Source organism: Stegostoma tigrinum, chromosome 2, assembly GCF_030684315.1.
Source record: "Stegostoma tigrinum isolate sSteTig4 chromosome 2, sSteTig4.hap1, whole genome shotgun sequence".
In the NCBI taxonomy this organism is placed as follows: Eukaryota; Metazoa; Chordata; class Chondrichthyes; order Orectolobiformes; family Stegostomatidae; genus Stegostoma; species Stegostoma tigrinum.
The window spans coordinates 161,300,476-161,318,713 of record NC_081355.1 but is presented as its reverse complement, the minus strand read 5'-3'; the positions used below and the strand labels follow the sequence as shown (position 1 = coordinate 161,318,713).

General features: G+C 45.4%; 1 protein-coding gene across 5 annotated transcripts in view; it reads right to left on the bottom strand.

Moving 5' to 3' along the window:
• Window positions 1-7,227: 7,227 nt before the first annotated feature.
• The window catches only part of LOC125463096 (IQ motif and ankyrin repeat domain-containing protein 1-like), a 297,864-nt gene continuing 286,853 nt past the window's right edge, over window positions 7,228-18,238 (bottom strand). For 3 of the 5 annotated variants that reach the window (XM_059640902.1, XM_059640913.1, XM_059640905.1), the window contains 2 exons: window positions 16,947-17,075; window positions 7,229-9,054 (listed from right to left, as the gene is read on the bottom strand). In XM_059640902.1, coding sequence (XP_059496885.1) covers window positions 8,892-9,054; window positions 16,947-17,075 — 292 coding nt within the window. In that variant the 3' untranslated portion in view covers window positions 7,229-8,891. Of the gene's footprint in view, window positions 9,055-16,946; window positions 17,076-18,238 lie in introns of all 5 variants that reach the window. The other 2 variants (XM_059640918.1, XM_059640908.1) reach the window with 2 other exon arrangements.

The window sequence follows — 18,238 nt, the reverse complement described above, 5'->3', positions numbered from 1 at the left end:
CCTTTCCTCCAGATGCTGCCTGGCCTGCTGTGTTCTTCTAGCTTCATGTCTGTCTACCTTGGATTCCAGCCTCAGCAGTTTTTTTGTCTTTAGCATATTAACATTTTTCTTTGAACAAAGTGATCAGTACAGTACACAATACTCCAGGTGCTGTCTCACCAGTGCCCAAAAGACTGAAGCATAACCTCCCTACATTCAGTCCCCTCATTCAGTTCCCCTTGCAATAAACCATAGCTTTCCTGATTTCTGGATGTACTTACATACTAACTTTCTGTGATTCTTACATTAGGGCACCCAAATCTTTCTGCATCTGAGTTCTGCAACCTCTCACCATTTAAATAATATACCTTGACATTCTTCCTTCCAAATGGACAATTTCACATTTCCCCATGTCATTTACATATCTTTGCCCACACATCTAAAGTTTCTGTATCCTTTTGTAGTCTTCTTTATATTCTTCACAATTTACTTTTCCCCCTACCATTGTAACAAGACAAATCTAGCTACAAAACCTTTAGCACTTTCATTTAAGTATTTATATCAACTGTAAAAAGTTGATGTCCTTGTGGCCAACAATTTGTTTCTATCTTACCAAACATCTTGCATCACAATTGACCAGAAATTTAATTGCACTCACTACATAAACACAGTGGCTACAAGAGCAGGTCAGAGACTAGAGATACTGTAGCTAGTAACTCACTTCCTACTCCCCAAAGCTTGTCCACATCTACAAGGCACAAGTCAGGAGAGTGATAGAATACTTATGCCTTCTGTCCTTGATTGTTCTGCTAGTTTTTCTGCAATTTTTATTTCCTTTTCCATGCTGTTGCCTGGAATATCTCTCAGGGTAAACCAAAGCCTCATCTATTCCCCCATTAATATGCCCAGTTGAGTAACAATCTCAGAATGTCTGCATGTCAACATATTTCTTGACAGTAAGTTTCTTCTCTCCAAGCCAACATGTTCTCATAGCAGGATCTTTTATGTCCAAGACAATTCTATTTTAAAAGTGATTGCCTTTCAGATGCCTAAACTCACAGCGTCCTATTGAATGTGTCAGTCCAGTCACATTAGATTAGATCCTCTACAGTGTGGAAACAGGCCCTTCGACCCAACAAGTCCACACTGACCCTTGAAGCATCCCACCCAGACCCATCCCCCTATAACCCACACCCCTGAACACTATGGGCGATTTAGCATGGCCGATCCACCTAGCCTGCACATCTTTGGACAGTGGGAGGAAACCGGAGCACTCGGAGGGAACCCACACAGACACGGGGAGAATGTGCAAACTCCACACAGACAGTCGCCGGAGGCTTGAATCCAACCCAGGTCCCTGATGCGCTGAGGCAGCAGTGCCAACCACTGAGCCACCGTGCCACCACAATATTGATCAATAGTATACAACTCCTCTTAAGCACAGACGTTGAATACATACTGCTTACACGTAGCATCAACATGGAGTTCGGAGAGTGTCTCCAAGGTTTGCAAAACCTCTCCCCTCCAGCCTTTCTGCTCCTCAGTGAGACGTTCTGCAGGACTGATAGCAGGTTTGTTACACTTACTTGTTCAAGCTTTTTTTAAAATTAGGTCTTTGGCTGTTTCATAGCTTGCCATTTGGAATGGAATAAAATTCCAACCTGCCTCATATTTCCCATCAATTCCGCATTAGCAGGAAGTGGAAAATTCACTGACATTTTGACACACATGCAGACTGGTGTTGTAAATTCTTCCTGGTCATTTCTTTCAGTGATGTGGAGGTGCTCCTGTCAGACTGGAATGGGCAAGGTCAGAAATCACACATTGAAAACTTGTGTTTTCAAATAAACCTGTCGGACTATAAGAGATAACAAAGTGTGAGGCTGGATGAACACAGCAGGCCAAGCAGCATCTCAGGAGCACAAAAGCTGACGTTTCGGGCCGACACCCTTCATCAGATCTAGGCCCGAAACGTCAGCTTTTGTGCTCCTGAGATGCTGCTTGTCCTGCTGTGTCCATCCAGCTCCACACTTTGTTATCTCGGACTCTCCAGCATCTGCAGTTCCCATTATCTCTGTTGGACTATATCCTCATGTGTGATTTCTTTTAATAACAGGCTCTCTTACAATGCTGAAAATCCACACATTTCCAGCCCAACTCTATCCTACACCATGTTTCACATGATACGCATAATGGTTGCCACAGATCACACCCAAAGACATTCACAGCAGATAGATATCATATAACTACAGTAAAGCAAATTACATTTCCCCAAACATATTCTTGATAGCTTAATCTCGCTACTTCAGCTATGAAGACTCCAAAAATGGGTAGGTTTCATTGTAGCTATGAGGTTACAGATGTAGGTTGTGTGATATTTGGTGAAAAGGGATCAGAAACAGAGAACTATCACTGGTAGAAAACAGGTAGAATTGAGGGTAACTCTTTTTACAATGGCAAGTGTTGGATCAGAGACTTTCTTCTACTGTTCTTTGTGCGACTGACTCTCCCCACCGAAGTTCATGATGTGCTCCCCTTGTTGTACTGCGAGATACTGAGGGACATAGACAATAGACAATGGGCGCTGGAGAGGCCATTCGGCCCTTTGAGCCAGCACCACCATTCATTATGATCATGGCTGATCATCCACAATCAGTATCCTGTTCCTGCCTTATCCCCATAAACTTTGATTCCACTACCTTTAAGAGTTCTATCCATCTCTTTCTTGAAAGTATCCAGAGACTTGGCCTCCACTGCCTTCTGGGGCAGAGCATTCCATATATCCACCACTCTCTGGGTGAAGAAGTTTTTCCTCAACTCTGTTCTAAATGGCCTACCCCTTATTTTTAAACTGTGTCCTCTGGTCCTGGACTCACCCACCAGCGGAAACATGCTTCCTGCCTCCAGAGTGTCCAATCCCTTAACAATCTTATACGTCTCAATCAGATCCCCTCTCATCCTTCTAAACTCAAGTGTATACAAGCCCAGTCGCTCCAATCTTTCAACATACGATAGTCCCGCCATTCTGGGAATTGACCTCGTGAACCTACGCTGCACTCCCTCAATAGCAAGAATGTCCTTCCTCAAATTTGGAGACCAAAACTGCACACAGTACTCCAGGTGCGGTCTCACCAGGGCCCTGTACAGCTGCAGAAGGACCTCTTTGCTCCTACACTCAATTCCCCTTGTTATGAAGGCCAGCATGCCATTAGCTTTCTTCACTACCTGCTGTACCTGCATGCTTGCTTTCATTGACTGATGTACAAGAACACCAAGATCTCGTTGTACTTCCCCTTTACCTAACTTGACTCCATTGAGATAGTAATCTGCCTTCCTGTTCTTGCCACCAAAGTGGATAACCTCACATTTATCCACATTAAACTGCATCTGCTATGCATCTGTCCACTCACCTAGCCTGTCCAAGTCACCCTGTATTCTCATAACATCCTCCTCACATTTCACACTGCCACCCAGCTTTGTGTCATCAGCAGATTTGCTAATATTACTTTTAATGCCTTCATCTATATCACTAGTGTATATTGTAAACAGCTGCGGGCCCAGCACCAAATCTTGCTGTACCCCACTGGTCACTGCCTGCCATTCTGAAAGGGACCCGTTTATCACTACTCTTTGCTTCCTGTCAGACAGCCAATTTTCAATCCAACTCAATATTTTGCCCCCAATACCATGTGCCCTAATTTTGTTCACCAATCTCCTATGTGGGACTTTATCAAAGGCTTTCTGAAAGTCCAGGTACACTACATCCACTGGCTCTCCCTTATCCATCTTCATAGTTACATCCTCAAAAAATTCCAGAAGATTAGTCAAGCACGATTTCCCCTTCGTAAATCCATGCTGACTCTGACCTATCCTGTTACTGCTATCCAAATGAGTCGTAATTTCATCTTTTATAATTGACTCCAGCATCTTTCCCACCACTGACGTCAGGCTAACCAGTCTATAATTCCCTCTTTTCTCTCTCCCTCCTTTCTTGAAAAGTGGGATAACATTAGCCACCCTCCAATCCACAGGAACTGATCCTGAATCTGTAGAACATGGGAAAATGATTACCAATGCGTCCACGATTTCTAGAGCCACCTCCTTAAGCACCCTGGGATGTAGACCATCAGGTCCCGGGGACTTATCAGCCTTCAGACCTAACAGTCTATCCAACACCATTTCCTGCCTAATATAAATACCCTTCAGTTCATCCATTACCCTCGGTCCTTCAGCCACTATTACATCTGAGAGATTGCTTGTGTCTTCCCTAGTGAAGACAGATCCAAAGTACCTATTCAACTCATGTGCCATTTCCTTGTTCCCCATAATAAATTCATCCGTTTCTGTCTCAAGGGCCCAACTTTAGTCTTAACTTTTTTCTCTTTTCACATACCTGAAAAAGCTTTTACTATCCTCCTTTATATTTTTGGCCAGTGTGCCTTCGTAACTGATTTTTTTTCTCCATGTATTGCCTTTTTAGTTACCTCTGTTGCTCTTTAAAACTTTCCCAGTCCTCCGGCTTCCCGCTCATCTTCACTATGTTGTACTTCTTCTCTTTTATCTTTATACAGTCCTTAACTTCCCTTGTCATCCACGGCACCTCCCCCCCACCTCCCCTTAGGATCTTTCTTCCTCTTTGGTAAGAACTGATCCTGCACCTTCTGCATTATATCCAGAAATGCCTGCCATTTTGTTCCACTGTCTTCCCTGCGAGGGTATTGTCCCATTGAATTTTGGCCAGCTCCTCGCTCATAGCTCCATAGTTCCCTTTGTTCAACTGCAATACTGACACTTCCAATTCTCCCTTCTCCCTCTCAATTGTAGATTAAAACTTATCATTATATGGTCATAACATATGGGGAGCAGGAAATGAGTGACTGGTGCAATGGGGGAGATTCGACTGGCTATGACCTGTCATGGTGTAGGGTTTGCATTAGTAGCAGAGGCACTGGAGATGTTCCTCGGGAGGGGATGGGGGAAGGGATAGAGAGAGAGGAGGGATCAGGAGAAGGAGAAAGGGTATAGGGATGGAACAGGGTATGGGAAGAGATTGAAAGAGGAGAGAGGGAGTGAGGAAGGGTAATGTGAAAGAGGAGGAGGAGAGATGGGTGAGGAGACAGGCCAGGAGAAGGGAGTTTGTAGCGTGATGTAATAGTGGCTGAAGGACCTCGGGTAATAGATGAACTGAAGGGTATTTATATTAGGCAGGAAATGGTGTTAGATAGACTGTTAGGTCTGAAGGCTGATAAGTCCCCGGGACCTGATGGTCTGCATCCCAGGGTGCTTAAGGAGGTGGCTCTAGAAATCGTGGACGCATTGGTAATCATTTTCCAATGTTCTATAGATTCAGGATCAGTTCCTGCCGATTGGAGGATGGCTAATTTTGTCCCACTTTTCAAGAAAGGAGGGAGAGAGGAAACAGGAAATGATAGACCAGTTAGCCTGACGTCAGTGGTGGGAAAGATGCTGGAGTCAATTATAAAAGATGAAATTACGATTCATTTGGATAGCAGTAACAGGATAGGTCAGAGTCAGCATGGATTTACGAAGGGGAAATCGTGCTGGACTAATCTTCTGGAATTTTTGAGGATGTAACTATGAAGATGGACAAGGGAGAACCAGTGGATGTAGTGTAACTGGACTTTCAGAAAGCCTTTGATAAAGTCTTGCATAACAGATTGGTGAACAAAATTAGGGCACATGATATTGGGGGCAAAATACTGAGTTGGATTGAAAATTGGCTGTCTGACAGGAAGCAAAGAGTAGTGATAGACGGGTCCCTTTTGGAATGGCAGGCAGTGACCAGTGACGTTCCACAAGGCTCGGTGCTGGGCCCGCAGCTGTTTACAATATACACTAGTGATATAGATGAAGGCATTAAAAGTAATATTAGCATATTTGGTGATGACACAAAGCTGGGTGGCAGTGTGAAATGTGAGGAGGATGTTATGAGAATACAGGGTGACTTGGACAGGCTAGGTGAGTGGACAGATGCATGGCAGATGTAGTTTATTGTGGATAAATGTGCGGTTATACACTTTGTTGGAAAGAACAGGAAGGCAGATTACTATCACAATGGAGTCAAGTTAGGTAAAGGGGAAGCACAATGAGATCTGGGTGTTCTTGTACATCAGTCAATGAAAGCAAGCATGCAGGTACAGCAGGTAGTGAAGAAAGCTAATGGCATGCTGGCCTTCATAACAAGAGGAATTGAGTATAGGAGCAAAGAGGTCCTTCTGCAGCTGTACAGGGCCCTGGTGAGACCGCACCTGGAGTACTGTGTGCAGTTTTGGTCTCCCAATTTGAGGAAGGACATTCTTGCTATTGAGGGAGTGCAGCGTAGGTTCACGAGGTCAATTCCCGGAATGGCGGGACTATCATATGTTGAAAGATTGGAGCGACTGGGCTTGTATACTGATAATGGGAACTGCAGATGCTGGAGATTCCAAGATAATAAAATGTGAGGCTGGATGAACACAGCAAGCCCAGCAGCATCTCAGGAGCACAAAAGCTGACGTTTCGGGCCTAGACCCTTCATCAGAGCTCTCAGGAGCACCAAAGCTCTGATGAAGGGTCTAGGCCCGAAACGTCAGCTTTTGTGCTCCTGAGATGCTGCTGGGCCTGCTGTGTTCATCCAGCCTCACATTTTATTATCCTGGGCTTGTATACTCTTGAGTTTAGAAGGATGAGAGTGGATCTGATTGAGACATATAAGATTATTAAGGGATTGGGCATTCTGGAGGCAGGAAGCATGTTCCAGCTGATGGGTGAGTCCAGAACCAAAGGATACAGTTTAAAAATAAGGGGTAGGCCATTTAGAACAGAGTTGAGGAAAAACTTCTTCACCCAGAGAGTGGTGGATATATGGAATGCTCTGCCCCAGAAGGCAGTGGAGGCCAAGTCTCTGGATACTTTCACGAAAGAGCTGGACAGAGCTCTTAAAGATAGTGGAATCAAGGGTTATGGGGATAAGGCAGGAACAGGATACTGATTGTGGATGATCAGCCATGATCATAATAAATGGTGGTGCTGGATCGAAGGGCCGAATGGCCTACTCCCACACCTATTGTCTATCATGATAGGTATCTGAGTGTGGAAATGCTGGCAAAAGGTTAGCGTTGTAATTCTTCTTGAATCAAACAATGAATTAAATAAGATTATGAAATATCAATGTGAAAATGTGGAGAAGTGGTTGTACTGTGTATTCAAACAAACTGGAAATATGGAGAGATGTGGGCCCAAACAGCCTACTCCTGCTTTATTTCTTATGGCTGTATAACTTTATGTCACTTGCAGAATACAAAGTGTAGCAGAGGGAGGTTCGATTGTGAGATGGATTTACAAATATTGACAGATTGAGTGATGAAGTTACAATCCTGAGCTTTATTGTCCACTGAATGGGTTGAGCTGTATTTTAACAGCTGCTTTTGTGGATTCAAACCCCTTCCTTTTAACATTGACCTCCTGAGCACATCTATCCATTTAGAACGGGTGTAATTTGATCTTTCGACTACTGTCCTAACACAGTCACTGTCCGTAAATGAAAGCTTGTTTTTACATCACCACAAAATCCATCATAGTGCTTGACTTTGTAAAGTGAACCACCGTTGTACTGCAGGAAATTAGGAGCTAATCTAACACTGCAAGCTCCCATAAACAGCAATGGAATAATGACCAGGTCACCTGCTCAGTGGTACTTATGTGCTACTTTCATGTTGCTCTGGTCAGCGTTGTTTTATTGTTGGATAGGGGTTACAGTGGAAGGAGCTAGCTTCATCAAACAGAAATGTTTTTCAAACAAACACATTCTATACTTTGGAGAAAATTCCAAAACTGTTCAAAGATCTCAGATTCCCAAAACAGATCCTTACCTTGAGGCACAAAACAGAGAATGCCGGAGAAGCTCAGTAGGTCTGGCAGCATCTGTGGAGAGAAAACAATTATTTCTCTACTGTCTGCCCCCACAGCATAAATATCAATTTTTCCAAACTACTAATAATTCTGAAGAAGGGTCTCTGAACTTGAAACGTTAACTCTGTTTCTCTCTCCATAATGCTGCCAGAGCTGCTGATCTTCTCCAGCATCCTGGAAGAGGATGGGGACCGGCATATAATGACAACAATAACATGTGTTTTTATAGCCCTTTAACACAATAAGCTACCCCCAGGTGTTTCACAGTGGTGTCAGATAACAAATTGTGATCCCAAGACTTACAGGGAGAGATCAGAGAGAGATTAGGGCGGACAGCAGCTCAATGGTTAGCACTACTGCCTCACAGCCCCAGGGACCCAGGTTGGATTCCACCCTGAGGTGACTGTGTGGTGTTTGCACATTCTTCCTTTGTCTGTGTGGGTTTCCTTCAGGTGCTCTGGTCTCCTCCCACAGCCTGAAGCTGTGCAGGCTAGGTGGATTGGCCATGTTCAATTGCCGTGTAACGTTCAGGGGTGTGTAGATTAAGTGGGTTACAGGGAGATGGGTCTGGGCAATACAATCTGAGGGTCGGTGTGGATGTGTTGGGTCGAAGGGCCTGTTTCCACACTGTAAGTATTCTATTCTGTGACTGAAGTCATGGTCCATAGTTGGATTGAGGAATGAAGCTTTGTAGGGATGTACTGACATTTACAGAGGGAATTTGATTCAGTGTTTATTTCACCATAAATTACAACTGGAACTGATATCACAATTTATTCCAAGAAAATCTGAGATTCATTACCTAAAAAGACAGAAAAATTCAAAATCTAAAGGCTTGTCTAGTTCCTTCCTACAGATTGTTGGAGAAATGCCTTTTTTTAACTTAATTCTTGGAGAAAGACTTTAACAAAGAGGATTGCCGGACATTCAACAGAGAAGGATCTTGATCAGATTCAGGCTCTTTGGAAATCTGGGATTGTGCTGAATTGTTGATGTTTTGGTTATTTAATGACGATTTGAATTGGATAGAAGATGGTGAGCAGCTCTTCAGGGAGATTCTGCAATTTGGTGATAAAGACCATTTGGAATTTTTCTGTCCTTGCTGGAGAGAATTCATTGCGAGAATATTCCGGCCCATCTCCAGGTCTAATCAATGAAAGAAACCTATCAAGAGAAAAGGCATGAACAACAGTTACATTTTTATAAATCCTTTCACATTGCTAATGTATTGTAGGATACTTCTCAGCTGGATAATCAAAGATTCAAATAGTAGATCAAAAAGAGAGAAGAATGATGTCATTTTAAAGAGGAAATATATGGGAGTATGTAGTAAAGACTATTGGTTGAGGCAGGTCAAGTTAGGACCATAAGACGTAGAAGTGGAAGTAAGGCCATTCGGCCCATCGAGTCCACTCTGCCATTTAATCATGGCTGATGGGCATTTCAACACCACTTCCCTGCACTCTCCCCGTAGCCCTTGATTCCTTGTGAGATCAAGAATTTTTCGATCTCCGCCTTGAAGGCATTTACTGTCCCAGCCTCCACTGCACTCCGTGGCAACAAATTCCACAGGCCCACCACTCTCTGAGAAGAAATGTCTCCTCATTTCCATATTAAATTTACCCCCTCTAATTCTAAGGCTGTGCCCACGGGTCCTAGTCTCCCCATCTAACGTAAACAACTTCCCAGCGTCCACCCTTTCTAAGCCATGCATTATCTTGTGAGAAGACAGTTAAAAAGTATAAATAAGATCTTTTGCTTTATAAATCAAGATCTATAATAAACAGATGAAGAGTTTAAATTAAATTTACAGCTAAACAAACCCTAGTTTGGCCACAAAGGTGTTGAATTTTGCACACAGTGACTTAGGGAGGATATGAAGGCGATTGAGACAATTGAAAAGGTGGTATACAAGAATTATAAGATTATTAAGGGATTGGACACTCTGGAGACAGGAAGCATGTTTCCGCTGATGGGTGAGTCCAGAACCAAAGGACACAGTTTAAAAATAAGGGGTAGGCCATTTAGAACAGAGTTGAGGAAAAACTTCTTCACCCAGAGAGTGGTGGACATCTGGAATGGTCTGCCCCAGCAGGCAGTGGAGGCCAAGTCTCTGGATACTTTCAAGAAAGAGATGGATAGAGCTCTTAAAGATAGTGGAATCAAGGGTTATGGGGATAAGGCAGGAACAGGATACTGATTGTGTATGATCAGCCATGATCATAATGAATGGTGGTGGCTGGCTTGAAGGGCTGAATGGCCTACTCCTGCACCTATTGTCTATTGTCTATTGAATGGTCACAGGGGATAAGAGACTTGAGTTATGTGGGGAGACTGGAGAAGGTCGGATCATTCTCAGAGCAGAGAAGGTTAAAGGAAGGTTCTTCTGAGGTGTTTCAAACTGGTGTGGTGACACACTCAAAAGGTAGAAAATGGTTAAAATCATGAAAGGGAAATTTGGAGGGAAAGGGGGGAAGAGGAAGAGAGAGTCAGAAGAAATGAATGGCTCTTTCGAAGTGTAGGCTTAGACATGATGATCTAGCAGCAATCTGGCTGACCTTGTTACAATCATTACATCCTTCCCCCTCTGAGTCTAAGGACACAGGCTGGTTCTTTGAGATAGTAAGAAATGCTGATGCTGGAGTCAGAGATAACACAGTGTGGAGCTTGATAGACACAGCAGGCCAGCCAGCATCAGAGGAGCAGGAGTGCTGACTTTTCGGTTCAGGACCCTTCTGCGGAAAAATGAAGTGAAGGGAAGAAGAGTTTTCTGTCCTTAGACTCAGAGGGGGAAGGATGGAATGACTGCAACAAGGTCAGCCAGATTGCTGCTATTGCTGCACCTCTGTCTTCCCTGCTCAGATCTCCTTCCAATGAACTCTGGCCAGCTCCTCCCTCATGTCCTTGTACTTACCTTCACTCAGTTGTGATACTGTTACATCTGATCCCAGCTTCTCCCTCTCAAACTGCAGGGTGAATCCCATCACATTATGGTCGCTGCCACCTAGGGGGTCGTTCACCTTCAGCTCCCTAATCAAGACTGCCTCATTACACATCATGAAGCCCAGAATTCGATGTTCACCAGTGGGGTCTACTATAAGCTGCTTCAAAAAATACATTTTGCAGACAATCCACAAATTCCTTTTCTTGAGATCCACCACCAACCTGATTTTCCCAATCCACCTGCATACTGCAGCCCCCTGTGATTATTCCTACATGCCTTTGCTATCTCCTGATTTATTTTCTGTCCCTACTGCTAGGAGGCCATCACACAACTCTCATCAAGGTCTTGTGCTCCTAAGACGCTGCTTGTCCTACTGTGTTCATCCAGCTCCACACTTTGTTATCTCAGATTCTCCAGCATCTGCAGTTCCCATTATCACTGATCTCTCCCATCAAGGTCTTTTTATGTTTGCAGCTCTATCCACACAGATTGTATGTCTTTCAACACTATATGAAATCCACAAACCTGCCTGTCCTGGTCGACCCATTGCCTCAGCCTGCTCCTGCCCCACTGAACTCATCTCCACCTATCTGGACTCCATTTTCTCCCCTTTGGTCCAGGAAATCCCTACTACGTCCGTGGCACCACCCACGCCTTCCACCTCCTCCAGGACTTCCAATTCCCTGGCCCCCAACACCTCATTTTCACCATGGACGTCCAGTCCCTATACACCTGCATTCCGCATGCAGATGGCCTCAAGGCCCTCCGCTTCTTCCTGTCCCACAGGCCCGACCTGTCCCCCACCACCGACACCCTCATCCGCCTAGCCGAACTCGTCCTCACCCTCAACAACTTCTCTTTCGATTCCTCCCACTTCCTACAGACAAAGGGGGTGGCCATGGCTCAAGGGCCCCAGCTATGCCTGCCTCTTTGTAGGTTACGTGGAACAGTCCCTCTTCCGCACCTACACTGGCCCCAAACCCCACCCCTTCCTCCGTTACATTGACGACTGTATCAGCGGCGCCTCATGCTCCCAACAGGAGCCCGAACAGTTCATCCACTTCACCAACACCTTCCACCCCAACCTCAAGTTCACCTGGGCCATTTCCAACACATCCCTCACCTTCCTGGACCTCTCTGTCTCTATCTCAGGCAACCAGCTGGATACTGATGTCCATTTCAAGCCCACCAACTCCCACAGCTACTTAGAATACACCTCCTCCCACCCATCCTCCTGCAAAAATACCATCTCCTATTCCCAATTCCTTCGCCTCCGCCGCATCCGCTCCCACGATGAGGCATTCCACTCCCGCACATCCCAGATGTCCGCGTTCTTCAAGGACTGCAACATCCCCCCCGCAGTGGTCGAGAACCCCCTTGACTGTAACTCCCGCATTTCCCGCAACACATCCCTCACACCCCGCCCCCGCAATAACCACCCTAAGAGAATCCCCCTCATCCTCACATACCACCCCACCAACCTCCGGATACAATGCATCATCCACCGACACTTCCGCCATCTACAATCCGACCCCACCACCCAAGACATTTTTCTATCCCCACCCTTGTCTGCTTTCCAGAGAGACCACTCTCTCCGTGACTCCCTTGTCCGCTCCACACTCCCCTCCAAGCCCACCACACCCGGCACATCCCTTGCAGCCGCAGGAAGTGCTACACTTTCCCCCACACCTCCTCCCTCACCCCCATCCCAGGCCACAAGATGACTTTCCATATTAAGCAGATGTTCACCTGCACATCTGCCAACATGGTATACTGTATCCACTGTACCCGGTGTGGCTTCCTCTACATTGGGGAAACCAAGCGGAGTCTTGGGGACCACTTTGCAGAACACCTCTGCCCGGTTCGCAATAAGCAACTGCCCCTCCCAATCGCGAACCATCTTAACTCCCCCTGCCATTCCTCAGACGACATGTCCATCATGGGCCTCCTGCAGTGCCACAATGATGCCATCCGAAGGTTGCAGGAACAGCAACTCATATTCCGCTTGGGAACCCTGCAGCCCAATGGTATCAATGTGGACTTCACAAGCTTTAAAATCTCCCCTTCCCCACTGCATCCCAAAACCAGCCCAGTTCGTCCCCTCCCCCCACTGCATCCCAAAACCAGCCCAGCCTGTCTCTGCCTTCCTAACCTGTTCTTCGTCTCACCCATCCCTTCGTCCCACCCCAAGCCGCACCTCCATCTCCTCCCTACTAACCTCATCCCACCTCCTTGACCTGTCCGTCCTCCCCGGACTGACTTATCCCCTCCCCACCTCCCCACCTATACTCTCATCTCTACCTATCTTCTCCTCTATCCATCTTCGGTCCACCTCCCCCTCTCTCCCTATTTATTTCAGAACCCTCTCCCCATTCCCCTCTCTGTTGATTGGCCTAGGGCCGAAATGTCAGCTTTTGTACTCCTGAGATGCTGCTGGGCCTGCTGTATTCATCCAGCTTCACACTTTGTTATCACTTCTTGTTATTGCTTTTTAATTTCATTTCTTACTCACAAGGCACACACTCCCTCTGCCCATCTGAATGTTCTTTTGATAGGACACATAGCCTTGGATATTTAGTTTCCAGCCCTGATCCCCTTACAGCCATGTTTCTATGATACCCACTACATTATACCTGCCAATTTCTATCTGTGTTACAAGCTCAAAAACAAAGTTGCTGGAAAAGCTCCACAGATCTGGCAGCGTCTGTAAAGGAAAAAACAGAGTTAACGTTTCAGGTCTGGTGCCTGAGCTTTTCCAGCAACTTTGTTTTTGTGCCTGATTTACGGTATCTGCAGTTCTTTTGGTTTTTATCATGTTACAAACTCATTTACCTTGTTTTGCATACTGCATGCATTTAAGTACAACATCCCTGACTCTTTCCATCTTCTTTGTCCTGTTCCTTGTTCTGGAGACTTTAACCTCTGCTGAGCCCTGTTTTGTTAGCTCCCTAAAATATCTCTGCTCCCCACATCCCACTTTCCACTTATGTCCTCGACCTTATGTGGACAACACTACTTGCCCCTTTTGGTGCTCTGCAATTGCTCAGTGTCATGTTTGAACAGGCACCAAGGAGGCAGTCCACCATGTGGATGTGAATCTCTGGCCAGTCAGCTGCATTGACACTGCACTCGGCAATTTTTCACCAAAACATGTCTATCTGGTTATTCTCAGTCTCTTTTAAGATTCATCTTCAAACTCACCTCTACAAAGAAAGTTTTATTCACTGTTCCTAATCATACGTTCACAGGATGCAGAGAGTACCCATTCTTCCTTACCAGGATAACAAAGTGTGAAGCTGGATGAACACAGCAGGCCAAGCAGCATTTCAGGAGCACAAAAGCTGACGTTTCGGGCCTAGATCCTTCATCAGAGGTTCTCTTGGCCTGCTGTGTTCGTCCAGCTTCACAGTTTGTTATCTTGGGTTCTCCAGCATCTGCAGTTCCCATTATCACTTCCTTACCAGGATGTTGCCTGGCCTGGAGCGAAGGTCTTATGAGGAAAGGCTGAGGGACTTGGGTCTGTTCTCATTGGAGAGAAGGAGGCTAAAGAGGGGATTTAATAGAGACATACAAGATGATCAGAGGATTAGATAGGGTGGACAGTGGGAGTCTTTTTCCGAGGATGATGACTTCAGCTTGTACAAGGGGGCATAGCTACAAATTGAGGGATGATAGATTTAAGACAGATGTCAGAGGCAGGTTCTTCACTCAGAGAGTGGTAAGGGCGTGGAACGCCCTGCCTGCCAATGTAGTTAACTCAGCCACATTAGGGGTATTTAGGGATAAGCAGATGGATAATGATGGGATAGTGTAGGGGAAGGGGCTTAGATTAGTTCACAGGTCGGCGCAACATCGCGGGTCAAAGGGCCTATTCTGCACTATATTGTTCTATGTTCAATGTTCTATTTTCTGAAGAAGGGTCACAATCTGAAACGTCTGCTTTCCTGCTCCTAAGATGCTGCCTGGCCTGCTGTGTTCATCCAGCTCCACACTGTGTTATCTCTGACTCCAGCATCAGCATTTCTTACTATCTCAAAGAACCAGCCTGTGTCCTTAGACTCAGAGGGGGAAAGATGTAATGATTGTAACAAGGTCAGCCAGATTGCTGAGAGACCTTCTGCCACATGGGGTTTATGATGTAACTATGCAAAATCACCTACTGGGTGAAGCCCTACTGGTCTTCAAACAGGTACCACAACTGGCCTAATCATCAGAAAAACAAGCAAAACTCGAGGCAGAAATCAGGAGGCTGGAAAGCGAAGGAATCATCAAATCAGTCCAGTTTGTGGAAAGGGCAGTACTGGTCCTACCAGTTGTGAAGTCAGTTCACTTGTGAGGATTTTTGCAGCTGGATAAATACCCAATCCCTTGCATAGATGATTTATACACAAAGCCTTCAAGGAGTCTGCCTTTCCTGAAGCTGTACATGAGCCATGCTCACTTGTAGTTGTGTTCAGACCAGGATTCCCAGAAGCATGCTACAATGAATACTCATAAGGGTTTGTACCGATATATGAGGCTGCCGCTTATGGCATTTTTTTCAGCTGACAACAGAGAGCATTTTGCAAGGCCCAGGTTGCCATTTATCTAGATGATGTCCCAATAACAGGGGAATCTAATAAGGAACACATAGATGACTTGGATGTGTGTTCCAGACCACCCAAGTGACCTAATTAGCCTGCAGAGCTGGCAAGACCAGGTTACATTCATTGGCAGATAAAGTGAGGGTGATCAAAGTGCCCCAGCTCCCAGGTCTTTACCGGAGCTTAGGTCATTCCTTAGGCTGGTAAATTATTATGGCAAGTTTATGCATAACTTGGCATCCATCCTGACACCTTTCCATCAAACTCCTAAAAAAGGGTCAGTGTTAGAAATAGTTGCAGAGACAAGCCCTAACTTTCAATAAAGAAACAGCTATTGTCACCTAAGATTTTGGCACACTATAATCCCAAGAAAGATCTGGTATTGACATGCAATGCTTCCCCGAATGGCATGAGAGTAGTATTAGCTCATAGGTGGCCCAGTGGAGAGGAATGCACGACAGTGTATGCATCCAGGACTTTGGCTAATGCCGAGTATAAATACGCCCACATTGAGAAAGAAGGATTGGCTGTCAAATTTAGAGTCAGGAAGTTCCACCAATAACTTTGCGGGTGAAACTTTGTGATAATCATGGACCACAAACCCCTACTTGATCTCTTTAAAGAGGACAAGGCAGTGTCACCTGTAGCTTCAGAGCAATTTCAGCGGTGGGCTTGAATACTAAATGCTTATAATTACAAGTTAGAGCACCATCTGGGAGGCTGAATAGTGAGTACTGATAGATTTAGCTGTTTCCCATTAGCAGACACACCACTGGTGGTATCCCCAATGGAATGATATTAAATTTTATGGACACACTCCCAGTCACAGCTAACAATGTCAGACTTTGGGCACAGAAAGATTCAGTCCATTCCAAACTGAAATAATCGGTATTAACAGGGGAATCGTAGGGCCATCACAGCTAGAAATTAAAATCTTTCTGGACTAGAGAGACCCGCTCACAGTCGAAGGTGGCATATTGTTATGGAGAGTGAGAGTGATTATCCTGAGCAAAGTTCACTGCCAAATACTGGTTGAACTCTACCAGGGCCATCCAGTAGTCTCCAAAATGAAGATGTTAGTGAGTAGCTTTATCTGTGGCCGAGATTGGAGGCAGATGTAGCCACATTGGTGGGGCAGGGCCACAGTGCCAACCAGAACAAAAATTACCACCAGCAGCTCCGCCACATTAGTGGGAATGGCTGGGTAAACGTTGGACTCAGTTGCACGTTGGCTATGCAGGGCCTTTCATCGGCTCCATTAGTCATTGTAGACTCGCACTGAAAGTGATGTATATAGGCTCCATTCATCAAACACTGAGATGAATCAGATGGGGTTTTACAAAAATTGACAGTGGTTACATGGGGTCGGCATACACCTTCCGGATTTTTATGTAGTTCTAATTCCACATTCTGCTGTGGTGGGTTTCAAATCCACTATTCCAGAACAGTTTAAAAGACATACAGAGAGAGACAGATGTTAAGAATAGCTCAGCAGGACTGGAATCTCACAGGATGATTACTGTCTTTACCTGTACTTTTGGAGTAATTCCTTATTCAACAGGTTCTCCATCAGGCCTGCCTCGATCTGGTCAAATATCCTGCTCACTGCTTGAAACATATTCACCTCCATCATGTCGATCACAAGCATCTTCCCGTACCTTGAGGCAAGTACACCATTCATCAGCGTTCCTTTGCTATCCTTCTATCTCATGGTTCTTCATCCCATTGTCCTCTATCCCTCAGCCCTCTGTCCATCTGCCCTCTGTCCATCCACCTTCCGTCTCTCTGCCCTCCGTCCCTCAGCCCTCTATATCTCTGCCCTCCATCTCTTTCCTTTCAATTTCTATCTGCCACCAATCTGCCCTTCATAGCTCTATCCTCCATCTTTCTGCCTTCAATCTGCCTGGCATTTTTACTACACTGCCCTATATCTCACTGCAGTTCATGTATCTGAATCATGCCCCTCATTGTTGTGTGATATACATGCACACAGTCACAGGAACATAAGAACTAGGAGCAGGAGTGGACCATCTGGCACCTCGAGCCTGCCCCGCCATTTAATAAGATCATGGCTGATCTTTTTGAGACTCAGCTCCATTTACCCGCCCACTCACCATAATCCCTTAATTCCTTTACTGTTCAAACATTTATCTAGCCTTGCCGTAAGAACATTCAGCGAGGTAGCTTCAACTGCTTCACTGGGCAGGGAATTCCACAGATTCACAACCCTTTGGGTGAAGAAGTTCCCCTGACCTCAGTCCTACATCTGCTTCCCTTTATTTTGAGGCTATGCCCCCTAGTTCTAGTGTCACCTGCTAGCGGAAACAACCTCCCTGCCTCCACTTTACCTATTCCCTTCATAATCTTATATGTTTCTATAAGATCTCCCCTCATTGTTCTGAATTCCAATGAGTATAATCCCAGCCTACTCAGTCTCTCCTCATAATCCAACCCTCTCAACTCTGGAATCAACTGAGTGAATCTCCTCTGTACCCCCTCCAGTGCTAGTATATCTCTTCTTGAGTAAGGAGACCAAAACTGCACACAGTACTCCAGGTGTGGCCTCACCAGGACCCTATACAGCTGCAGCATAGCCTCCCTGTTTGTAAACTCCATCCCTCGAGCAATGGCAGACAAAACTCCATTCGCCTTTTTAATTTCCTGCTGCACCTGCAATCCTACTTTCAGCGATTCAAGCACAAGGACACCCTAGTCTCTCTGCACAGCGGCATGCTGCAATTATTTTACCATTTAAAACATTGTCCATTTTTCTGTTATTCCTACCAAAATAGAAGACCTCACACTGATCAACATTGTACTC